The sequence below is a fragment of the Prionailurus bengalensis genome, chromosome B2, assembly GCF_016509475.1.
Source record: "Prionailurus bengalensis isolate Pbe53 chromosome B2, Fcat_Pben_1.1_paternal_pri, whole genome shotgun sequence".
Taxonomy (NCBI): Eukaryota; Metazoa; Chordata; class Mammalia; order Carnivora; family Felidae; genus Prionailurus; species Prionailurus bengalensis.
This window is the reverse complement of record NC_057349.1, coordinates 129,557,846-129,584,862: the sequence shown is the minus strand read 5'-3', so window position 1 is coordinate 129,584,862 and position 27,017 is coordinate 129,557,846. Positions and strand designations below refer to the sequence as shown.

Below are 27,017 nucleotides of genomic sequence, written 5' to 3'. Positions count from 1 at the left end.
ACTACACCAAACTAATAAAAGAAGATTTTAATTGTTTTTTTTTAATGTTTATTTATTTTTGAGAGAGAGAGAGAGAGCAAGCAGGGGAGGGGCAGAGAGAGAGAGAGAGACAGACAGACAGACAGACAGAATCCAAAGCAGGCTCCAGGCTCTGAGCTGTCAGCACAGATCCTGATGTGGGGCTTGAACCCAGGAACTGTGAGATCATGACCTGAGCTGAAGTGAGACGCTTAACTGACTGAGTCACCCAGGAGTCCCAATAAAAGAAGATTTTAAAAAGCTATGCTTACGGATCTCAGATGGCCAATCAGTGGGATGAAATTCGCATTACCGAGAATAGTATGCCATCAACCCTCTCAGTCACTCTGCTTTACCTTTCTTCTTGTGCCTTCTCGCTACCTGGCCTTATGTCAGGTAGTTGTTTATCTGTTTATTTTCTGTTGGTCCCAATAGAATGGAAACCCCATGGTAGCCCGACTTGCTACGTTCTCTGTTCTCTGTGTTCTCTGCAGCTAGATGAGAGCTTAACACTGTAGGTACTCCATTCGTATTTATTCACTATGTCTTTCATCTAAGTTATATTAAAAAATTGTGCTCATTAAAGGAAAGAAGAAAGAGGTATTTCGAAATAATTGAAAATGAATAGCTTCACCCACTGACTTTTAACAGTTGCAAAACTTGCACCTTCACTGGTGGAACTAAATCTACTGGAGGCACATTGGTATGACACACAGGAAGACGAAACAATATCTCCTCGCCTGAGGTGAAGTAGAAACCAACACGTAGCACAGACTGATCTGACAAGGTATCAAATATTATTTGAACAAATGGTCTAGGTGGCAGTCACCAACTAAACTGTGATATCTCTCAAAGTAAACACAATTCTGGCACAGAAAATATCCCATCTTATTGTATATATGTGACCATATTTTTAAAAATATTTTTAAGTGTTTATTTTTGAGAGAGAGAGCAAGAGAGAAAGAGAGAATAAGCAGGGGAGGGGCAGAGAGAGAGGGAGACAGAAGATCTGAAGCAGGCATTGTACTGACAGCAGAGAGCCTGACATGGGGGTTGAACCCATGACCATGAGACCATGACCTGAGCCAGTCAGATGCTTAACCGACTGAGCCACCCATGTGCCCCAATGTGACCATATTTTTTAACATGGGACAAATAATGCACTCAGCATATATTCATAACACAAGATTGAGGTATTAGTCCTAGATTTGCTCCGCCCTGTTTCTTGACTCCTGGTTCATTATAGTTGTTTCAGCTCTTGACTGTGGTTCCCAGCTCATTCCCACCACTCTTCTTCCAGTCTTAGACTCAAGGACAAACAGCTTCGCCTCCTGGGCTGCACCTGAACACATCCTCTGCTCCACTTCTCTTAGGAAGCTCCTCACCTGGTTCAGTATAACCCCATGGCCCTACCTTCTGACCTGGAGCCCCTCAGGGCCAGGGTCCCCACCCAACAGACACACGGTATTTACCCATCTAAACAAACCACATACCATGAAAAGAAGCTGCTTCCTCCAACATTAAAAACGACTGGAGATACATTCCCAAATTGCTGATTTTACCCACAAACTTCAAGTCTACTTTCAACAGAGAAGATAGAAGACAATCCAGTTAAAGTGTTCTCATTGTGGTAATACTGTATGTAAGTTAATCACTATGAGTCCTGGTCATAAGAATTAACAACCTAGCACAAGTTCAGTAATAGTGTGTGTTGGGGCAGGGTGGGGAATGGGCGGGGAAGCAGGGCCTGCAAACGATTCATCCCAAGTTACTGTGGGGTTGGGACCCATGTCATTAGCATCTGAAGTGCACCCAGGGGGCCCCTGGGTGGCTCAGTCAGGTAAGCTTCTGACTTCCGCTCAGGTCATGATCTCCCGGTTCGTGGGTTCGAGCCCTGCACGGGACTGCTGTGCCGACAGCTGGGAGCCTGGAGCCTGCTTCAGATTCTATCTCTCCCTCTCCCTCTCCCACTCATACTCTCTCTCTCTCTCTCTCTCTCTCAAAAATAAAATAAAGCATTAAAAAAAAAAATGAAGTGCACCCAGGATACAGTGTGTCCTATGTGCTAATGCAGAGTATGTGCTGCTTTGCAGCTAATGGATTGAAACATAATTATTGGCTTTTGGACATTTCTAAAAGCAGTACATACTTATTGTGAAAACAAAAACAAAAAAAAAACCCACAAAAACAAACAAACAAAAACAAATAGAAAAGTATGAAATAAAATACAAAATTCCCTCTTCCATTTTCCAGGGATTAAGATCTGCTAACAGATTGGGATAGAACTCCCCTCAGACGTTGTTCTTGCCACACAAACCGATTTGATAAATACAAACAAGCTTTACATGCCATAATCACATTAACTTATTTTCAACAATAGTTCAGAATTATTTCCTTCTCATTTGGGTATTATTACTAAGTGTTTTCCCCCCTCCACATTTTAAGACCAAGGAATAATTTGGGGCACCTGTGTGGTTCAGTCGGTTAAGCATCTGACTTTGGCTCAGGTCATGATCTCACAGCTTGTGGGTTCGAGCCTCGTGTTGGGCTCTGTGCTGACAGCTTGGAGCCTGGAACCTGCTTTGGATTCTGTGTCTCCCTCTCTCTGCCCCTCCCTTGATCACACTCTGTCTCTGTCTCTCTCTCTCTCTCAAAAATAAACGTTAAAAATTTTTTTGTTTAATTGTTAGATTGATCCCTTTTCTGGATTGAAGCCTGGCTCCTATGTACTCTCCACTTATGACCAAATTTCAAGTGCCTCATTTCTTTGGTATAATCAAATCCTCCTTGAGAAAAAAAAAAAATACTTCTAGATATATGGTACTTCCTTCTTCATGAGATATAAAGGTCAACACACTTGTTACTATAATTATTACATGTTCTATCTTCCCCTGCAAGGAATCCCTACAAAAATATACATTTAAAAATTCTAAATTTGGGGCACCTGGGTGGCTCAGTCGGGTAAGGGCCCGACCCCTGGTTTCAGCTCCGGCCATGATCTCCCAGTTTGTGGGTTCGAGCCCCATGTTGGGCTCCGCAGCTGGCAGAGCAGAACTTGCTTGGGATTCTCTCTCTTCCTCTCTCTCTCTCTCTCTCTCTCTCTCTCTCTCTCTCTGCCCCTCCCCCACTTGCACTGTCTCTGTCTCTCTCAAAATAAATGAATAAACTTAAAAAAATAAAATACAACAAAATTCGAAATTTGATTTAATGACGATCAAACAGAAAAAAAAAAGTGAGATTCCCAAGAACTATTTATGGAGGTTTCAGGACTTTATCAACATCATCAAGCAGGCAGCTGTGTTTTGCATTTTTGTATCCAACTGCATTTTGTATCCAACTGCATTTCCTTCAAACCCTCTTTTTCTCCTTAAGCTTTTCAAAAGGTGTATGAGGAGAATGTACAAATGCAGCATGAACATTTTACAGCTTGGCCACAATGGTCCCGGAAGCGAGTCAGCCAGGATGGAGATTTTGTTTTTTTAAGTTTATTTATTTATTTAGAGAGAGAGAGAGAGAGAGAACAGCAAGGGAGGGGCAGAGAGAGTGAGAGAGGGACAGAGGGAGAGAATCCCAAGCAGGCTCTGCACTGTCAGCGCAGAACCCGAACCCACAAACCCTGAGATCATGACCTGAGCAGAAACCAAGAGTCGGGCGCCTAACCCACTGAACCCCCCAGGCGTCCTCGCCAGGATGGATGTGGTACCTACTGTGTGCCACATAGTGTGTGAGGCCTTAAGGTTACGTTGCCCTTGGGCAGGTCCCTGGCGGATGGGGGGAGGTCAGGGAGTGACTAACCCTGCACTGGGGTGCAGAGGGATGTCCACACGGTGATGGCTGAGCCACGTCCTGAGAGACAAACAGGAATTCTGCACGTGAAGAGTGGGGGAGGACTAGAGGGCGAGAAAAGCATGTAGCAAGTAGAACACACATAGGAGCACACAGCGCTGGGTATGAGATGAAGCATCTGGGACGACGGGGCCAGGCTGAGGCAGAAGGGGGGCCCTGCACACAAGATCTTGACCTTTCCTTTTATCCTCAGGGCACGGGCAGGACTATTGACGATTCAGTCCAGAACTAGCAGATAGAATGAGCTGCCACTTAGTCCCAAGTAAATGTAAAAAACTCCTGACCTCCGGCTTGTACACATGAATCGCAGGAAAATGACTCAGGCCCTCACTGGGGTCACTATGATCGTGGACACAAGAATGACAATCTTGATTCTCTGGTTTCCCAGACCAGAGAAGGGCAGAAACAGCGCACGTAAGCTTTTTCATATCCATATGGTGTGACAGGGCGTTAACTAAACCTACTTGGGGGGATCATTTCACAATATACGTAAGTCAAGTCGTTACGCGGCAGACCTTAGGTACACACAGGGCTGCGCGTCAGATACATCGCAATGGAACTGAAGGAAAAGAAGCAACACGTGGAAGGGGAGGGAAATGGGAGCTGCCAGAAGCCAGTGCAGTGACCACAGCCTAAAGGGACAGCTGAGGTTGGAAGGCACAGACAAGAATTCGAGGCGGGGGCGGGGGCAGGGGTGGGGGGGAGTCGGGGCAGGCTGAGGGGGGTGGGCCTCATGACCACCGGAGGGGTAGCTGTCAGGATTAAATTAGTTAATGTTTGTAACAACTTCAAATTCACGTAAGAGTGAGACCAGTTTGTTGTGATGCTCTACTTCTGTTGGAGCCGAGTGTTAATCAACCCAGACTTGGATGAGGCGAGTGGGGCCCGTGAGTAAGCCCAGGGCCCCATGCCAACAAGTGGAAGGGACTCAGCCCGGGAACGTATCTTCCTTTTTCTGCCTCTGCATCTAGTTTCCCTGCAGTTTTCCAAACGGTAGAGTATATTCGATTTCAGAAGGCAGGGAACTGTGACTAAATAGAAGCAAGAGTTGCAATTTCAGAATGATTCTCAGGCAAAATATAAAGTGACACGTTGGGAGTGGCAGGGTGAGTGTCCTGACAGCTGCTGGCCGCCGGGGCCGGTCCAGGGTAAGGCGCTGGGCTGTGTGACAACCTGCCCTTCTGTGCCGAAGGGGCCTGAGAGGGCTCGTGGTGTCCCTCCCTGGTCTCCTGAGTTTTCTTTGTTGCCAACTCACTCCAGATCGAATAAACCAGAATAAAATTTGCACAGTCCTCCCAACATCTTCTGTCAACCTGATTCATAAGCTAGCATCTACCTTGGTCTGTCTGTCTAATTTGCCCAAATGCCCTGTCCGATACTCCAGTCCCTACGTTGGGACTGGACCTTCACACTCAGTCTCTGCGCAAAATGCCAGGGCGTCCCTAATCCTCCTACTCTTGTCCCTTCCCTGGGGATTGTACTGTCCCTCCATCTGCTCCCCCCTGCCATATAAACATATGTCCTTCGTACACTTGGTCCCCCAATTAATGAGCCTCAACTGGAATTTCCAGTTGATTTCCAGTCCCTGATCAGCTGATTGCATATCCTAGTACAGACAGCTTCAAGATAATGGATTGGGACAGTTGTGTTTCGTGGACACTGTGACCAAAGCCATTTGGCGGTCCTCCCCAGAGATAGCCTTTGTGGCCAGAACAAATATAACGCATTCCCCTGAAAAACAATCTTGCATGCAACCCAAAGGGTAAATTGTGTTTGGCTTTCCTTCTGTGTAAAAGTCAATGGGAATCAGATTTGGCATGGCCCACGCTTCAAGAGTTGGCAAATGGCCAACTTTTATTGCTTTTATATGTCAATGCAACGTTCTCCATGTGCAGTTAAGCTGTGCATGGAGCTACTCTCTGAAAATAAATAAATAAGTCCACTTTTTTTTTTTTTGCCTTAGTTTCCTATCTGTAATAGCAGAACTGATCATTTCAAATGTTTACATAATTCACTGGCAAACTGTGAGAAATGAACTATATTTGTAAGCATTTTTGAAGGTGAAAGGGATATTATTGAAGTATGTATGGAATTCTAAAAAAATAAATCACTTATCTCTAGTCCTATATTTAAAACATAGTTTTGTGGACCTTGATTTTGTTTTAAAATAACCCAGGCACCCAAAAGTACATTAGAAGTTTTTATAGTTTTGAGGCTTCATGAAAACCTTCTCCGGGATTGCTGGGGACAAAGCCCATGTCTGTTAGTATAAGAGACACCTTTGTTTATAGAACCTTAGGGTTGTGACAAAAACTGACACAAGCCAGGAAATGTAAAAGTTAACGGTGGTACTTTGTGCGAAAGGTATGCTACGGGGCTGCTGGTTTTCCACAAAGTCTGGATTTTAAGGACAAAGTTGGCTTTAATTTCCAACTCTCTGGCTTTTTTCAACAAGAGTCATAGTCATACAGCTATTTAAACAAATGTCTTTGAACTTCCTTAACTTAAAGAAGTGACCCTTAGGTTAATGAATGCTGTAAAATGCTTATGGTTTGAGCAAATGAGTTGGTTCCACCTACTGATGTCTGCTCTCTAAGTGCCACAGAAAGGCAGGAAGACTAACGTCTCACACAAGAAACCCAAGATATTTTCACTCTTACCCCATGCTGACTATTCTCTGAGGTCAAGAATGGCCATCTTTCCTTTGATCCCCTTATGTAAAAAAGGGATGGCTGCCAAATTTCCCTGACGGAGCAAGTAACACCCAAGTACATGAAATGCAAACAGAGGCCTCCAGCAGCCGATAAATTAAAGGCAAGTTGGGTGGATGAAGTTTTAAGCCGGTCCTGGTCAATGCTCTGGAACCCACGTGGCTGCCTCTCCACAGGAAGTGGTTGAAGGGAATACAGAACTCGCCACCACACCACACAACAGTCCCACCAAGAGACGCTTCGTTTACAGGTCAAGGAGGGCCTCCAGTAGGATAGACAGAACATTTTTGTATATGACACAAGATCTTTGTGGTTCTAACAATAATGTACTTTCACAACAATCAGTTCTCGGGGCGCCTGGGTGGCGCAGTCGGTTAAGCGTCCGACTTCAGCCAGGTCACGATCTCACGGTCCGTGAGTTCGAGCCCCGCGTCGGGCTCTGGGCTGATGGCTCAGAGCCTGGAGCCCGTTTCCAATTCTGTGTCTCCCTCTCTCTCTGCCCCTCGCCCGTTCATGCTCTGTCTCTCTCTGTCCCAAAAATAAATAAATGTTGAAAAAAAAATTAAAAAAAAAAACAATCAGTTCTCTTAGTAACACATAGTAACACACAAAGCAAAGGAAACCTGCTTTGTCTGAGCAACTTCATTGTATCTCCCTCAGACCGACTGGGTCTTAACAGGGGTGTGCAGGGAATCATCTGGGAAACTTTTTTTTTTTTTTTTTAGTTCTGCTATCCCTCTTTCCCCATGGGAGATTCTGAATTAGGAGGTGTAATGTGGGGCTGGGATGGTGATTGATAGATACATACATACATAAATGTATAGGGAGAAAGACAGATGATAGATAGATAGATAGATAGTAAATGGTAGATTTTAATTCTAAAGTGATTTTGATGGGTTCTACTGCTCTCTTAAGTGACATATGGCCACATCATTCAACTGCCAATAAAAATTAATTCATACTTAAAAAAATTTTTGTAACAGTTATTTATTTTTGAAAGACAGAGAGAGACAGAGCACTAGTTGGGGCAGGGGGTTGGAGACAGAGAGAGAGGGACACCGGAATCCAAAGCAGGCTCCAGGCTCTGAGTTGTCAGCACAGAGCCCAACACAGGGCTCGAACCCATGAACCGTTAGACCACGATCTGAACTAAAGTCAGACGCTTCACCGACTGAGCCACTAGGCACCCCAATTCATACTTTTTTTTTTTAATGTTCTTATTTACTTTTGAGATAGAGCACGAGCAGGGGAGATACGGGGGCGGGGGGTGGCCAGAGGATCTGAAGTGGGCTCCACACTGACAGCAGAGGGCCTAATTCATACTTTCTACATAATTAGAACACAATAAAAGATACACCTCGGGCTTTATTTCAGCCAGTTTATTCGTTTGCCCTCTTACTGAAAATGTATCCTCTGTCAGGTGCTGCGTGAGGTCATGAGTTCACAAAGAAGATGTGGCCCTGTCTTGAGGAGCATGTGGCCTTAGTCAAACAGGCAGACAGATAAAATAACACTACGGTTTACCTGATACGTGCTGTCATTGTGTAGGAGAGTGTTCTGTGGGAGTCGAGGGAAGAGAACACTAATTCTATGCAGAATGACAGAAGATTCCACAGATGAGGGGACACTTGGGCGGGGTCTTACTCAAAGAGGAGGCTTTTCAAGGTGGTGACAGGGGAAGAAGAGAAGCCAGAGCCTTCCACAGAGAAGGATCAGAGCGTTTGAATGGTGGGTGTTTCTAGAGTGTCTGGAGAAGTTCAGAAGGGCCAGTGCACCGGATGTGTGAGTAGGGGGATGAGAAGGGCAGTTAGGGTGGGGACATGAGGAGGGTGTGTGCAGGGGAGATGGTACTGGCAAACCAAGAAGGGGGCTGGACCCTTGGAAGTCCCCTTTGTCATTCTGAGGGAGGGGGGAGGCTCCACCCAGTACTTGATGTTTTGTTTGTGAAAACATTTAGAGTTAAAAACCCTGTCACTTTTCCAAGTGATCCTCACACAGCCACATGACACAGTTAAGTGAAATATTGCAAAAGATGGCTTTATTGAGTGTTATTGTTTCCATTAAAAGGTACGCATTAAGCCTAGGGTAAAAAGCACCATCTATTAACCAAAATATTCAGAAAACCAGCTTATCAAACCCTCCCTTTGCTTTAATATTTAAGATCAGCTCAAAATGATCTTAAACTCATTCTGAGGGGTGTGTGTGTGTGTGTGTGTGTGTGTGTGTGCGCGCGTGTTTGGAGGGGAGAAGTATAAGGTGGAACAGGACCTATTTCTCTATCACTAAAAAGCAGGACGCCCGTGGTGAGTCACATGATATCGCAAATATAGCATCGGTGTCTAATAGTGGCTCTGACCCAGCCAGTCGGCACAGATACGCAGTTAGTGATGATTAAATCACAGCAGTGCTATTTGGGGTCTAATAATGTACCTCTTTTGTTATATAAAACTTGACAAGGGATGTTTAACATCTCTTATTAGTGAAAACTCACACGTAAACGCTCGCTAGAAATAGTTTCTGCCACTGTAGTGAATCTTCACTCAATATTTAATTTACTTGGGAGACACTGGAGGAGACAACAACCTTCCTGATTAGGAAGTAGGTGATTAAGTCTCTCCAGAACGGCCAGATCATTCTCCAAAAGGTTGTATCACAGCAAGCCTGGATTCCGTCTGCCTTATTAGTATCCTGATATGTCATCCAGAAGCATGCTTTTGCCTCTGCTTTTTTCTTTCAGCTGCATCCTTGGAGGTTTCATTCACTCTCAGAGCAGAGAAGTCCCCAGCACAAATCCTCAGCTAGACTGACCTACTCAGGGAGAGGGAGAGGGGAGGGGTCAGGGAGAGGCGGAAGGGAAGGGGGGGAGGGGGAGAGGGAGGGGGAAAGAGGAGGGAAAAGGAGGGGAGAAGAGCTGGCTTCTTACTCCTACTAGGTAGGTATTGTTGTGGATCTGTAATAGTGGTTCTCACCCCCATTTTCCATTCGAATATTCTGGGGAACTTGCCAGCAAACACCAGTGTCCTGACCCCACTCTGGGGACTCTGATCTAATTCGTCCAGGGGCAGGCCCAGAGATCGGTATATTTTAAAAGCTCTCCAGGTGATTCTAACAGGTGGCCAAATTTGAGAACAAGCACTCTAACTCTTTGGAGGACACAACAGATGGGTCTGATGTGCCAAATGGCCTCAAGATGCCTACAATTTGGTTGGGGGGGAAAAAAACAACCCTCAAGTGGAGAGTAATCTCACATAGACTACCATTAAGTACAAAACTGTGTGGTGAGTTCTGCTAGTGCCCTGAGAAAAGACAGGGCTCTAAGACCAGTCTGGAAGACATCACGAGGATGGCGGGGATGGCGTGTGCACTGGGCCTTGAAACGGGGCTGAGATTTCATTAAGTTCCCTCTTCCCATCCCCACTGCCACCACCCCAACCAAGCGCCTTCTAAGAGGATTTCATTCTTGGGAGCCTCCATCTTGCCTCTCTTCTCTCCATTCTTTTCATTTTTATGCCTTGAAATCCTCAGTCCTACCATGCCATGCCTCTGCTTAAAACCCTTCAAAGGCTCCCGAGAACTTGTGGAACTATGTCAAATCTCAGACACTCCATGATTGGCCTGGTGCTCTTTCTCATTACCACCCCTAGCAAGATGGCCTTGCCTTTGTTCCTCAAATGTCCCGATTCCTTTCTTGCCTCGGCGCTTCTGTATCTGCCGGTCACTCTGCTTGGACACTTCTTCCCTGGCTCTCAAGGGACAGATTCCTTTTCACTCCTTAGGTCTTGGGTTACGTGTCATCTTCTCAGGGAGGCTGTCCTTGACCAGCCAGTGGAGAGCAGCCCCTCCACCCCAACTTCATTCTCTATGCATGTACCAGTTTATGAACTTAACAGCACTAATCACAACCCAAGTATCTCATCTATTCATTATTAACTTTTGCTTTCTCTGCCAGAACAAACTTCTATAACAAGCTCTGTCTCGTTCCCTGGTATCCATGCTAATGAGCACAGTGCCTGGTACAGAGTTGGTGATAAAGAAATAGCTGGATTTATGGGGGCGCCTAGGTGACTCTGTCGGTTAAACGTCCGGCTTCGAATCAGGTCATGATCTCACAGTTCATGGGTTTCGCGGAGCCTGGAGCCTGCTTCAGATTCTGTGTCTCCCTCTCTCTCTGCCCCTCCCCCACTCATGCTCTGTCTCTATCTGTCTCTCAAAACTAAATAATAAAAAAATGTTAAAGAAAATCTTTAAGTAAAAAATTTAAAAAAGAATGATTATAAGTATTAATGATGTAACACATGTAAATACTTAAGTATTTACATAATAGGCATTCAAAAAAGGTAAGTATTCTTCCTTTCAAGATATTTATTTATTGATTTATTGAGAGAGACAGAGAGAGCATGCTCACAAGAAGGGGAGGAGCAGGAAAGGAAGAGAATCTTAATCTTGAGCAGGCTACATGCCCAGTGTGGAGTCCAATGTGGGGCTTGACCTGGTGACCATGAGATCACGATTTGAGTCAGAATCAAGAGTCGGATGCCTAACCAAATGAGCCACCCAGGTGTCCCTCAAGACATTTAATATTTAGTTAAATATGATTTGCCTTTGTTATATATGTTCTTGATGCCTGATATATAAAACAGAACTTCGAAGTTAACTTTTTCCATATAAAAATCTCCTAACATCCATTTTTAATATATAAAATGTTAGTTTGGATGAATAAAATTTGCACATTATTCCTAATTTCATAGATGTAATTGGATTACGAGGCTAAGTGTAGCTTCCTTTCCTTCTTTTCTGCATCTGATGGTGATGCTAATTTGCAATGAAATGCCCCAAAGCCTAGAAACAAGGAAGGAGAAATCCTGGACAGAGATGACACAGACATTTAATTTCAAAATAATCAAGCTTTGATATTTTTACAAGTGAATAGTGTGCTAGTTCCCCAAAATGGCTTATATATGAGAAAACAAAGAAGAATTCAGGAGTGGAAGAATAAGGCAAAAATGAAAAGCAAAAATGAAAATGAAGAGATTTTTTTTTTTTTTTTTTTTAATTTTTGGGACAGAGAGAGACAGAGCATGAACGGGCGAGGGGCAGAGAGAGAGAGAGACACAGAATCGGAAACAGGCTCCAGGCTCCGAGCCATCAGCCCAGAGCCTGACGTGGGGCTCGAACTCACGGACCGCGAGATCGTGACCTGGCTGAAGTCGGACGCTCAACCGACTGCGCCACCCAGGCGCCCCAAAAATAAAGAGATTTTAAGTGGTTCCCAAATTTGAGTTATACACCTGTTACTAGGCATCCCCTTGGGGCCTGTGGTTAGTATGACTGGGAAATGCTACAATTTATATTCCATCTTGGGAATTCACAACAAATATTAGCACAGGCAAGGAATTATGTGCTAATTCTATGAGCATGTTAAGAAATCTGTTTAACAGTGTTAAACTCAGCAATTCCCCAAATTGCCTGGATACTTAATTCTCTCTCTCTCTCTCTCTCTCTCTCTCTCTCTCTCTCTCTCTGTGTGTGTGTGTGTGTATGTGTGTGTGTGTGTGTGAAAAGGGACTGAGACTTAATTAATATCCTATGACATTAATGTGCAATGGCATATAATTTAGAAAATGTTGGGTTACTGATTTCTCTTCTCTGCCACAAAAATGCTTTCTTGTTGTTTCTCCATAGTTTTTCCAATGCTCTTCTTGACCCAAGCAAGCCATTTGACAAGAATTCCTATTTTATCTTATGGATATTGAAAAATGCATTTTGCCTTTGGAATGATGAGTGGTTGCAAAGAAAAAAAGAAGACACTCAGACCTAGGGTGCTTGGGTGGCTCAGTCAGTTGAGCATCTGGCTTCGGCTCAGGTCATGATCTCACAGTTCCTGAGTTCGAGCCCCACCTCGGGCTCTATGCTGACAGCTCAGAGCCTGGAGCCTGCTACGGATTCTGTGTCTCCCTCTTTCTCTGCCTCTCCCCCAGTTGCACTCTGTGTCTCTTTCTCTCAAAAATGAATAAACATTAAAAAAAAACAAACCCACTCACAACTAATTCTAATGATGGGGTGGTGAGGGGACAAAAATCCAAAACTTTGTTTTAGAAACAATGACTTTGTCTTCCTTCTCCACGCTCTTAAGCCAAGACTGTTGGTTTATTCCCAGGAGGTCAAAGTTAATCCAAAATTAGAGTAAAAACTCGGAATCAGACCTATAAATACAGAGAATAAACCAATGGTTGCTAGAAGGTAGGGGGTAGGGGAGGGGCAAATGGGTGGAGGGGAGTAGGAGACATAGGCTTCTAGTTATGAACTGAATAAATCACGGGAATAAAAGGTACAACATAGGGAATATAGTCAATTATACTGTAGTAGCAATGTATGGGGACAGATGGTAACTGCACTGTGGTGAACGCAGAGTGATGAATAAACTTGTGGAATCACTATGTTGTACACCTGAAACTAATGTATTATTAAGTGTCAACTATATTCAAACAAAAAAATCTAAGAAAATTTAGTGCCACTTCTTGGGACTTTAATGTACATTTTATGTACACGAACCTGTATTTCCTTTGACGTTTTTGTTTTAAAGGACACTGATTTCTATAATAATAATGGCACTTTGAAAATAGACATTCCAAAAAAGCAGATTCTTTATTAAATCTTAAGCTATCCCTGAGAAAAATATCTTCATATGAATCTAAGGTGCTCTTAGACTCACTTATAGTTCACCTATTTGATGAACTATAAAATGCTACAACAGCACAATGGACTTCACAATAAACTCAAAGAAAAATATTGTAATTATCTGCTTTATAGTGAATAAAATATTCAATAATTATTTTTAGGATGTAAGAGGCATTTCAGAAAATAAGAATCAATTCCTTTTTTTAATTAAAAAGAAAAGCTATTCTAAATTTTTATTAAGTTTGTTAGAAGAGCTAGCAACATTTCCCTACATTGAAGCTTTTAATCCCAACCAAAAAAATGCATACCCAAGTACACATATAAAATGCAATATATGCATGCAAATGTATGCATTTGTATGTATATATAACATTATTATATTTCTAAAACATTGCAGTTGACAAAATTATAGCTACTAAGACCAAGATATCATGAAAGTAGGGGATTAGAGGGAACAAATTTAAATTGCACCAAATATAGTTTTCAAACATAGTCAAATGTCCTAGAAAGCATTCATTTCCAAAACAAATGAATTCACACAGAAATGTTGCTCCATTAGGTAATCATTCTCCTCAGTGACTGTCTTCAGTTGTTCAGGAACTTGGCTATGGCAGCCTGAAGTAGATTTTCCTATGAAAATTTTTTGAATCAGTTTGAAATAAAATGTGTTTGTGCTTACGTTTTCTTATATAACAGCCTGGCCTTTACCAAAATGATTTCAGTGCTTAGGGGCATGTTTCTCTGGGCCTGGTCTTATCTCCATCTGTGTTGAAAGATTGTCAAGTAGCATTTGAAAGTCTCCTTTCTCTCCATCACCTATGGATCCCCCACAGGCTGGGGGGAAGGAGGCAAGGAAGCATTAGTTGCTGTTGGGTTTCCTGAGATGAACAAAAATAAACAGATTAAAATAGAAATTATTTTAAATTGGGGCAAAAAACAAAAAACCTTGCATTATCTCAAATCCATGGTTAATAAGGAATTTCGTGTGTGCACGTGTGCCTGTATACATGCGTGTGTGTGTGTGTGTGTGTGTGTGTGTGTGTGTACCTTTTAGTGGATGAAAAAGTCATCAGTGAACAACTACTAAGGCAAATGGGTAACATAGAGGTATTTCAAACTCAGCAAGTCAAAACAGAATTCATTGTTTTTCTCTTAAAACTCCTCTGGTATTTCATAGTATAGGATTATTACTATTATCTTAGATTCTCAAAGTAGAAACCTCAAAGTTCTGCTTTGATTGGTCTACTTCTCCCTGCCTCCTTATCCACTCATCATGTTCTTTTGCTGCATATCCAATGCACTCTTCAATCCTAGTCCTGGTTTCACCACCCACATCAATTTCCAGCTATGTTCTTGGGACAGCCACCTGACTGGTGTCTGATTCTAACTGCCTGCCTTCCCACTCCGTCGTCACACTGCTAGCCCCATACTGCTAGAGCATATATTTATTCACAAAGCAATGTCGCTTCAATTTTTTGGTGGTTCTTTAAACAGCCAACATGCATTGGGAACTACCATATGCTGGCCATTGTACCAAATTTTACATGTAGTATCTAATTTTTCTCTTCATAACATCCTATGAGATGGATACGGTTATTGTTGGCACTTACCAATGAGAACATAAAGGCATAGGGTTTATATACCTGGTTTGCGGTTCCTGGGATGGTAGGTGGCAGTGCCATCTCAGATTATCAGATGCTCTTGATCATTCCAGTATAAACCTTTCCTCAATGTGGTTGCCACATGACCCTCCAGTCTTTTTCACAAGGAGCTAGCAGACTGTGAATTTCTCATATTCAGTTATTGTACACCAAGGGTCAAGAGTCTTTAAGCCCCTGGGCTAGATAGAATGTAAGGTGAGGGCACGGTGGCTCTCATAGCTTCCAGCTCCCTTTCCCAACTAGGGTGCCCCTCAGGACCCACAGATGGAAGTATCTTGATCACAAGCAATGAAACATTCGTCCAACAAATGCTGCAGAACTTTTTATAATACTCTGCCCCTGTGGGATATGGAATGACATTTCACAAACAGTGTTTTTCAGACATAATCACACACTACGAATCAACTTTGTAACATCTCTTTCCACGATTCATTCAACTCATTCGTGAGACCACTTGAGGAAGGGTAGGGCGGGGAGCAGTGAGGGGATACAAAGGCAGAGACAGGATAACTTGGGTCACAGCTGTCGTCACAGACTTGTTTTTATCAAGGACTATCATTTGAGTTGTTAGCAAATTTATAAGAAGAAATAGTTACATAAAAAACAGGAGAAGAAAAGGTTAGACATTGCTAAAACTGCCCTGACATATTCCACATATGCTGTTTGATAAATATTTTATTGTTATTCCAGGCAAAGCTTTTAAAGGAATACATAAGCCAGCAATTATGGGGAAGGGATGTCTCCTTCTCAGAGATAGTAGGAATGCCAAAGACAGCTCTTTCTTTGCTGCGAAGGAAAGGGTGGACAGACTCACAATGGCATGCTTGGGGAAAGGTGCACAGACGTACTGAAGGAGCCAAAGTCCCGGGCAGTAACTCTTCCTCGTGTGTGAACAACAAAAACCACACAAACATCTCCAGTGCAATGTTCTGTGTGATCTGGATAACTCAGAGACACTTGGCTTTTGTGTGTGTGTCCTCCTAGCTGTGTTTTTGCCTAACAAGTATCTGAACCCTGACGCAGAAAGCCGTGCTGGAGGAAGGCCTGGCTCCTTGAAACTGATGGTTGAATGGTTAGGACGATGCCCAGCTCTAAACTGCTAGCCTCTGATAGATATTGAGGGCCTGAACCCACTGCTGACTGGAAAAACTTAGGCAGTCATTATCTTATTTAAATTAAATTGGAGACATTCCAGTGCTCCAAGCTAACTGGGTGTCTTGGTATAATGCTAAACACATTTCCAAGGGTTTTGTTTGTTTTTGTGGGTGTTGTTTTTTTTTTTTTTTGGCTACTTATCAGTACTATCTTAAATGCCTTCCTTAGAGTCAATACAATTTATTGAAGTGTATGTGTCTGATGGATGTTTACATTTCCCTGCTATAAGAGAGGCTGTTTACGTCATCAAAAAATTACCATGAAAAGTGATCACTGACAGCCAATTGGCCATTATAAGAAGACGTTATTTCTGAAATATTCGAACAATGTAATTTAAGAGCCTGTTCTTCCACTCAAAGGTATACATGCCTAGATTGGAGATTTCACCTAAAATTCGAAATGATATGGAAACTTCTCCTTTAAAAGCCACTTGACAAAGTACACAAATATTCTTCAGTGTGTCAGGGACAGAGGTATTTTATTAATGGCATTTAAAAGCATAAATGAATATAAGTACAAACTGAGAAAACATTTATCCCCCTAAGCTATAGTTCACCAAAAAGTAAATCATAACCCTCAGCATCTTTGAAACCTATAAAAAGGCTCCTACAGTAGCTTCTCTTCTTTTCTTAAATGGCCTTTAAATAAATATATGAGTCAGTTAAGAAAGCCATTTACTTGAATTGAAGTGATAATTCTGCCAGGACGTCAGTATAATTAATTGTGGGTAGCAGAAGTTTTAAATGAGGCTACATTAGAGATTCTAGGTTTGTTTTTTGTTTTTTTTTTTTTTTCTCACTCTACCTCTATAATTAGAGAAGTTTTGGGTGGATCTTGAAATTGTGACTTGTCATGGAATATCATGTCTACACGCACTTCTGACAAGCCTTACGGCATATTCTTTAATGACCACAATGGGGGGTATAATGCATAGACATATATATTGTATGCATATACAGCAATCCAGCCTCCTTCCTACTACTACTATTGCTACTCTACACATACACACTCACACTCACACACTCCCAACACACGCATACTCCCCCTCACACTTGTTCTGTTTCGTTCACAACCCTGAAATTTTCATCCCTAAGATTGCACTGTTCCAATTTACTTCAACGTCTTCCACATCAAATACAAAGTTATTTTAGTCACAGACTTTTATTCCTGGTAAACTATTTCATAAAAGAACTCAAACCACCCTGCCTTCAAAATTTCTGCTTGCCTATGCTACCTGCACCGAGGACTGAAATAACCACATTTCATAAACAAATACGCTTTCCTACAAATGGGTGGTCTTCCTGTGTAGGATGTGTTTTAAAGGGTGCATCCTGTCAGCAGAGCCGACCGTGTCTCGAGGCACTGTAAGGCATCACTAGAAAACTGACACCAGCTGAGAAACTGAAAGAGTGAGTTTCAAGAGACAGAGAATCCATAACACATTTGGGAAAATTCTGCATTTCGTGTCAATAACATTGAAACGAGGGGTGTCTACCTTCTAAAAGTTCACTATGGCAAAGAAGAAAAAAGTTCTACACAAGGAATCGTTTTATGTTAATCATTTAGCTGGCATTAGAATATTCCAACAGTTATATCTGTCTAGCCGTCAAGTAAAGATATTGAAAACAAATACAGTTTTAAAAGGTACGCACATGATCGGCCACTAATGTCTATACTCCAAAATTAAAATCTCAGAGGATATTGAGACATTTTCTACATTTTCATCCTAATGGGAAGATAAAGCATAAGACACAAGAACGTGTCTGCTGGGACACTGGGCATATTGTAACGCTGAACAAAATGTTTGATTAGCTCATTAACTCCATCCACCTTTTGTCACCCCTTCCTAATAGTTTTTTCATTAGCTAGATGCATTTTTCACCCTCTGTTCAGAGCACAAAAGGATCAAACAGCACAATTTCTGCAGCCTGAGATATGCTAAATATGCTAAACGTAAAAATGCTAAATAAAATAGCAGCGCAGTCTTGGAATAGGTGAATGGGGAATTAGGATCTGCGTGCTCAATCTGAACTTCAAAGCAAACACTGCTTGCCTAGTGGACAATGCAGCAGGGTTAACACATTACACATCTCCAGGTCTTCAACATTTAAGTGCAGCACAAGACCAAAAAATAAGCAGACCTTTTGCAGCAAAGGCTGCAGATCGCAAAGGAGCCCAGAGGCTATGAAGGATTCACGCTTTACCTACCGGCATTGTCCATGTCTCAGGAGTGGCGAGGCGAGTTCTGTAGCCCGGCAGCCGGGGAGCCCCAGCTCTTCTCCTGGCTAACGAAGCACCCTGCCCTTCTGCTGATTATCAGTCCTTGCTGGCACACAGAGCATACTTCATGCACTGTCTGCAGGAGACACCGCCAGGAAATTTATATCTCCAAGGATGACAAACAGCCATTAGCTCCATTACAGGCTGATTAAGAGAGACTGAGCCTATCAAGTGGATACTTGAATCCACTGGGGTTTTCACCTCTGTTCCAAGCAAAGGCGGGGGGTGGAAATCACTGCAATGTGGAGAGTACTGCACATTTCAGAAAAGAAGTGTACATGCGATGCAGAGCACAGTGCTTTTCCAAAAGATGCCAGAGCAAACACGAGCCGGAAGAGGCACAGATAATTAAAAGGTAAAAAGGGATCTTTACAACTATAATAAATTCTCCTTTCTTCGGGGCTGATCTAAATGCGGTCCAGCCTTTATCACTGACATCACTGAATGACTGGGCAACTTTTCAATGTAGAATTTTAAAGTTTGTGGTGGTTGTTGTCCCTGTCATTGGGGTGAGCAAGGAAGAGCAGAAAAACCACCTTAAAATAAAGGCTACCTTTAATATTTCTGCACTAAATAAATGCTAAGAGGCCAAGTATTGTCATTCCATTTTGAGTATGTTTTCATCATGACAAGTGTCCCTATTTCTGGTCAGAATTTCTGCCCACCTCTCCTCACAGAGAAATTCACTAACCATCACCAAGAACACTAGAAATAATTGTCAAAAAGATGTCAGGGGACTCTATTGTATGTTACAGTCCATAGCCACCTAAGTAACAGAAAGCTGGGATCAAGAAAAATGCATTTACTAACGCAGAATGTGCATGTCTTGTCTCTAATTTGTGCAAAGACGCACTCACCTGAAACTACCTACGATACCAAGGCATAAGGAGGGGCAGAGAGCTGAAGAAATTGTGTGCCATGCTCTGTGGCTATTGTGACATTCGATTTTAGGGACAGCACAACTCTGTTTTCTGCATTTTCTAAGATAGACTAAAAAAATTTATAGTGGCCTCATTTGACCTATGATACAAGGAATCCATACTACAGCAAGGGCCTACAGGTTTTCTAGTCGGCAGGATTTCAAAAAACAGTTCATGGTGTTGTCACACCCTCAGGGTTGTTCAACTGGAAACGCAATTCATTTATTTGGCATTTCTGTATGCCATTGGAATTCCTGATGACAAAGCACGTGCAAATTATTTATAATCCTGTCTTCCATTTTTACAGCTTTTAAGTATTTCTGTTTTTAATGTCACTTTTGGCTTTCCTATAGATTTGAGATCCCTTCATTGTTTAAATTTTTTTTAACATTTGTTCATTGTTGAGAGATAGAGACAGACCGTGAGCGGGGGAAGGGCTGAGAGAGAGAGAGGGAGACACAGAATATGAAGCAGGTTCCCAGGCTCTGAGCTGTCAGCACAGAGCCCGACGTGGGTGGGGCTCCAACTCACAAACCGTGAGATCCTGACCTGAGCCGAAGTTGGACGCTTAACTGACTGAGCCCTCCAAGCGCCCCGGAGTTCCTCTGCTGTTTAAACAAAATACTCCATTTGTGAGATCAGCACTAGTACAAAAATATTTTCTTCAAAGAAAAGTTGAAGTTCTCAGGGATTTTACACTGAGATTTTATCCCCATTATTTTAAATTCCGTCACACAATTGTGAGGATTATTAATTTTTAAAAAGCATTCTTCACATATTTTTTAAATGCTTGGATCCCTTAAGACTGAAATCACTGTGGCTTCCATACCTCATCCGCTTGCCCTGATTAAGACTGTCAAGCACCCAGAGTGAGTGCCATCAGGAGAAATCTAGGGCAAGCTAACTAGGAGTTAACAGGGAAGTATGAATGACAAAAGGGAGAGAAACTATTTCATGAAGTCTGGGATTTTGGGAAGGAGGAGATAAGAAGTGTCACGACCTGACAGTGCACATTGACTAATATGAATATATTTATATTAGCTCTGTACACAGTTCAAAACGTGGCTCTTGATTATTTTCATTAATACAGTCACCAAATTGTAAATGGATTGTGTGCCAAACGTTTGTTTTGTCGGTCATTTGAAAAACACTTGTTCTCATAAAACACTGATTAGGTTCCAAGGACAGACCATTAAATGCTGCTTAACTCATGATGTGATTTCTATAATATCCATGATCTCCTACACACAATCCTAAAATCCAGAAAGTTCTGAAAATCTTAAGGTTCTTTCTTTTCTTAAAGTTGGGCCCCAAAATGCATACGTGGCACCACATGACTTGAAGTGATAGGAGGCTATTTGAAACATTTACTTGTCTCGCTTTGAGTGAATAACATGTTTTACAACAAGAATTTTAACGTTATAGCTCTACAAGGGATGGGCGACAAGGAAAGATGGCTAGATGTAACGAAACTAACATCGTGTCTATTAGGAGTGAGGCTGTTCACAAACAGCATAAATTGCCACGGACGAATCTGCTCTGTGCCCCCCTGCATTCGCCACCAGCCCACCACTGCCCCTCTTCCGTTCCCACCTGGCATCAGAAGATGGCAATGTACACTGTATGTTAACTAACTAAAATTTAAATTAAAAAGATAGATAAAATAAAATAAATTTTAAAAAAGATGGCAAAGTAACAATGGAAAAGCTCAGTGAGTGGAACACTTTCCTCAAGCTCCAGGGAGAATGCACTCCCTCCCTTGATTTAATTCAGACCTAGAGTTAATATGCTCTAGTTGGGGAATGTCTGGATGTAAAATGTTTACCACGCCCTTTCTAAGTGTCCCTGAGGTGCTGTGCAGCACAGTAGTAGCATCGATAAGTCTCAAGTTCTACAGCATGTTTTAAAATCTGTTTTAACGTTTATTTGTTTATTCTAAGAGAGAGAGAGAGGCAGAGAGAGAATCCCAAGCAGGCTCTGCACTGTCAGAGCAGAGAAGGATGCGGGGCTCAGTCTCACAAACTGTGAAATCATGACCTACGCCAAAACCAAGAGTTGGAGGCTTAACCGACTGAGCCACCTGGGTGTCCCATTACAGCATGTTTTAAACATAAATTTTAGTTCCTGTTTTTATGAACCTTCTAATATGTATATTCCTTAGCTCTCTTCAAAGCACACGAATATGCTTGAGGCCACTGGTAATTTGGAGCACCGGCATCCAAAACACCCCCCAGCACGATCCCACCTACAGAAAGAAGGCTATCACCGGTCACCAGGGTTTTGTTTTTGTTTTTTGTTTTGTTTTTTAAAGGATTGTTCACCCGAGGTTGGTCTCAAGAGTTCGTGACTCCAGGCCAGACCAGCTAAGGTAGCAACTGCAAGGTTACCAGTGGGCATCCAGTACTTCCAAATGCATCACCAAGCACCTGGTGATAATCTGGCCATTATCACATCTTTCTTCAAAAAACCCTATTAGTGACTCTCTTTCGATTTCAGAGAAGAAAATACCATGGCTTCCTAGAAAAGGAAGCTTATTTCATATTATTTCTTAACTTTCCCATGAGACGCTGTCACGTTGGGGACACAGAAGGGAGCTGGTAGCAGTCGTGCTCTACCTTTTCTGGCGGTAATCTGACTGTAATCCAAGCCCAGGTAGACCAAGAGCAGTTCACATGGATACTATGGGGCACAAGAAGCAGACATGTTTTTCCAAGAGGTGTAGCCACCCCAGAATCATAGGCTAAAAATACCATGGTTCGGCTTTCAGGGGACCAACTGAGATACTTCTCCACAAAGTTAGACTTTGTTCCTTAGAATGGAAAAATTAAGAGAATGAATTGTCCCTGTAATTAAATTACTACATTGCTTGGCCCAGCAGATCAGACTATCTGATCTTCTTACTTTCTGATTTACCTAAAGAAATAAAGAAGTGCTATTGACCACCTATTGGCTAGACTATTGACTACCAATTAGGAAGTAGTTAAGGCTTGCTCCCAGTTACTTTGGGAATAGGTTCTATTGGAAATCTGTTCTGAAAAGATTTCAGATGCTGTTTTCATAAGAACAGCCATTGTATATTGATAGTGGCAATGAACAAAGTGTTTGGGTTTATAACTCTCCTAAGTACTAAACCAAATCCCTGAACTATTAAAAAAAGAAAGTTCACAGGAGGGAGTTCTGCGACAGATCATATTTCCAGGAAGATCAGGGCAAAAAAACTAGACATTTATCTAATGTTCTATTATCTGGATTTTAGGACAATACTTACTTGACATGCTTATGTTCTCCATTATTCCTAACCATTCTCCTTTGAGATTTCTCTTCTGGTGGAAGGTGGAAGGGAGTGTCTCCTGAATTAATTGTTAACATTTGCTTCTCTTCCCTTGTACACAGTCCATAGAAAAAGCCTTCTAGTCAAACAGACTTAAGTAACACCTTAATGTGAAGCCATGACACTTTTCAGCATACCCGGAACTTTGCTTGGAGTCTAGACCATAATGAAACTATTAACTCTCAGACACGGTCTTCTGACACGTTTGGACTTTTGGTCAAGGTGGTTTGCTGAGTCCCTGCTTCGACACTACCTTTCTGCTCCAACACACAGCAATGGTAGATGACATATCAAATAGGGTAAGTCACAGCTAGGCTTAAAAAAGCTAGGTAACCACTTCCATGAATCAGAAAGGAGCCCAAAGCCCAAAGCAGTAATGAGGCGTCTGCTGAGGTTGCTGTGTTCAAGGTACAAAAGAGAGGCTGGAGGCCAGTGCGTGGCTTCTATGTAGTGAGGGGTTTCAAACAGCTCTGCATGAGAAGGGAGGGGGCAGAGCAAAGCTCTGCTTCAATGAGGCCTCCTTGCTCAAGAAAGAAAGTTGTTGGGGCGCCTGAGTGGCTCAGTTGGTTGAGCGTCCGACTTCGGCTCAGGTCATGATCTCGCGGCCAGTGAGTTCGAGCCCCGCTTTGGGCTCTGTGCTGACCGCTCAGAGCCTGGAGCCTGTTTCAGATTCTGTGTCTCCCTCTCTCTCTGACCCTCCTCCATTCATACTCTGTCTCTCTCTCTCTCTGTCTCAAAAAAAAAAAAAAAAAAAAAAGAAAGAAAGAAAGTTGAAAAAACAATGGCTGTTGACTCATTTCCAGAAGCCACATCTTTATAAAGCCTAGATGGGCATGAGGAGGATACATCCTCACAACCAAGAACAAAATCAGCTTCTTACTGGCTTCTTTAATACTAGATTAGCAATATCTCCCTCGAAATCATGAAGGAACCCCAAGATATCACTTGAACACCCGACTCTAGATCGGAGGATGAGAGGGTAAGGTGGGGCAACTTCAAACCATAAATCTATGAGAGAGGGGGAGAGAGGAGAGTCAAAACCAAACCAAAGAAGCAAAAAACAAAACAAAACCTTCCTCCTAAAATGATTGCGCAAGCTGAGTTCCAGATTGTTTAAGATTGTGAATATTTAAAGAGCAAGTGAAATAATCAATAAAACATAATTTCAGTCTTGATGGTATCAACGTTATGGAAGAGTCTCATAAAGATTTTTTTTATGTTTATTTATTTTTTGAGAGAGAGAGAGAGAGCACAAGCAGGGGAGGGGAAGAGAGAGAGGGAAAGAGAGAATCCCAACCAGGGTCCTTGTGCTTAGTGTAATTTCCTGAGCTGAAATCAAGGGTCAGACACTTAACCGACTGCGCCACTCGGGTGCCCCATGATTTTTTTTTATAAAAGATGCTGAAAGAAAATAATTATAGACCTTGAATGTCATGTTAGGCTATAGTCCCATCCTCCAGCAGCACCCTGATGCTTACACAGATACAGGCACAGACACTAAAAGCCACTAAAGAAAGCACTTTAGCAAGATGAAAAGGGAACCCAAGGAGAAGGCAGAAGATGAAACACAACGAGTAAGAAGTTGACAAAATGTATTAGCATATTTAAGTAACTATTGATGGTGAAATAGTAATTTCAAAATTAATAAAAACATTTACAGAAAGAGGTCAAACTGGATAACTGTAACAAAATACAAGGGGGATGTTCAATGAGAATTCAAAGTGTGAAAGGAGAAGAGACACATTGAATAGCTTTAGATTTAGATTCAGACATAATGAATAGTTGTAGATTTTAAATTGGGAGATATATATACCTTTTTTATTTTTATTTTTTTAAGAATAACCACTCAAAGGATAGGAGTAGTTTGGTCACATACACTAATCGTCTTTAAAATGGATTGAATGTACACCAAGGAGGGTGTAAAGTGATCCACTGATGTAAGGAAAGAAAATATTAGAACTTCTACTAATATTTACTTTTATATATAAAAGATAATTTACCGGGGCGCCTGGGTGGCTCAGTCGGTTAACCGTCCAACTTCAGCTCAGGTCACGATCTCACGGTCCATGAGTTAGAGCCCTGCGTCGGGCTCTGGGCTGATGGCTCGGAGCCTGGAGCCTGCTTCCGATTCTGTGTCTCCCTCTCTCTCTGCCCCTCCCCCATTCATGTTCTGTCTCTCTCTGTCTCAAAAATAAATAAACGTAAAAATAAATAAATAAAAGATAATTTACTCATAAATGAACTTAAAAAGAGCGGGAGCCTGGGTGGCTCAATCAGTTGGGTGTCCAACTCTCGATTTCAGCTCAGGTCATGATCTCATGTTTCGCTGACAGTGGGGAGCCTGCTTGGCTCTCTCTTTCCCTCTCTCTCTGCCTCTACCCCGCTTGCACACTCCCTTTCTCTCTCTCTCTCAGATAAACTTTAAAAAAGATAAGTTATTAAACTATAATAATACTTAATATACAGAGTTCCATGGCACCTTCACTTTTCCAAATGTCAGACTTGAAACATATAGTAAATAGTTCCATAGCATGGAATTGACACAAATTAGGCAATGGAATTCTTTATCTGGTTTTAAAAGCTTCAAAGGAAGGATTTCAGGGAATTTTCTTTTCCTTTTTTCTTCCTTTTTTTGTGTGTGTGTGAATTTTCAACTCATTTGCTAAAATCCAAAACTGTACCACATATTGATTAGTTTTTGAAAAGAACCAGTGACAGTGGGTGAGAAAGCCATTTACTAGCTGAATTGCAACCCAGAGTTTTGCAAGAAAAGTTGTTGTCAATGAATTATAATTTTGTAAGCTCGAAGGTGCACTTCTTCAAAAAGGTCTCTCTTCAACTCTGATCGTCATTAAAGCCAGGTATCAAGACAAAGTCATAGAGAACCAAACCACGGGATCGCTGTGTCTTAAAACATTAAAGCATTAAATTAATTTAATTAATTAATTAATTAAAACATTAAAGCAAGATTGGAAAATTAATAATGCGTATCCCGTCGTCACCTCATTAAAGAAATTAGTAACTTTCGCCCATAGGACTTTAATCTTGTTAAAACAATAAAGTCTGTTGTTTTTGAAATATTGTTTATTTATCTTGATCTTGACCTTAAAAGTGTTTTATCTCTATGCCACATACTATACATGATATATTCTTACAGTGGTCCGTGTATATAATAATTTCTAAATTAATAAATACACATGTATTGAGAGAACATGCTAAGTTTTTCTGATTTAGATGACTGCAGGGCCCTGCTTGCCAGCCATCTGTAGCACAAACTCATTCCATCAAAATTCCATGTGTTCCCTGATTCTGATTCTACTCTTTATCTCTGTCTGTCTCTCTCTGTCTCTCTTTTTAGGGACTGTTGCTATTACCACAGATGAGGTCTGCATACCCCTGCGAGCTCCAGAAGGTGCCCCTAAACACAGAAATCCCTCTTTAGTCACAAAAATGTAAGTCCAGGAATGCATTTCTCTTATGGTAACAATACAAATGGATGAGAGGGAATAAAGGATCATCTGGGACCAAGGAGTACACACTAGCAGATCTTACTCGACAGTGAATCTCAAAATGAATACAATGGTGGCTAGAAAGCTAAAAAGAGCCACCAGCCCATCTCAGTGAATGAACTCAAATGAAACATGACAAAGTCACAGAGAGAAGCTTCCCCAATATGTAAGATATATTTAATTTTTCTAATAAAACCAATGAGCCTAGGGTGCCCTGAGTAGTAAATCCCGATATCCAAATGGGATTTCCTGGGTGTAAGTCTAGTGTGCCTTAGCACCAGGGTTGTAGCCCGACACAAAATTGAAAGCAGACCTGTGAGAAAGAAGCTTGGCATTGGGCAGCCCTGCAAAAACATTCAGGGACGCTCTGGGGGTTACGGTGAAAACCAAGTCATCAAGCACTTTGTCCATTTCTAAGGTCCCAAGAAAGGTCCCAAGAATCCCCAGATGATTCTGGCTGAGGGGCACCACTGATGGGCTTTCTTCCCTCTCTTGAAGATCTGTAGCCCAGAACTGACACCTGTATCTGAGTTTCAGACTAATTACCATAATAGCAGCTCACATTATTGAGCACTGACTATTTGCCAGGCATTATGCCTAATTCTTTTCCTGTGCATTATCTCATTTAAGCCTAATAATAAGCATGAGTTTGGTACTATTACTATTATTCCCATTTTGTAGATGAAAAAGCTAAGACTTGGAGAGGTTAAGAGACACTTGCCTCAGGTTGCACAAAGTACACATCTGGATTTAAACTCAGGTCTCTTTGGTTACAACACCTCTATCTGCAATCTCAACATTCTATAGTATTTATCAGGAAGTTGGGGAAACCCAACTTTTTTTTTTAAAAGTTATTGTTAAACTCCCAATTTTAACGGCAAAGAATAATTTATTTTCAAGCTTCAGAT

At 41.9% G+C, this 27,017-nt stretch overlaps 1 protein-coding gene across 1 annotated transcript in view; it reads right to left on the bottom strand.

Annotated features, from left to right (window-relative positions):
* PHACTR2 (phosphatase and actin regulator 2) overlaps positions 1–18,527 on the bottom strand; it is a 196,947-nt gene extending 178,420 nt beyond the window's left edge. The window contains exon 1 of the mRNA XM_043592506.1: positions 18,278–18,527. Within this exon, the coding sequence (XP_043448441.1) occupies positions 18,278–18,290 (13 nt within the window). The 5' untranslated portion in view covers positions 18,291–18,527. The remainder of the gene's footprint in view (positions 1–18,277) is intronic.
* Positions 18,528–27,017: the final 8,490 nt, after the last annotated feature.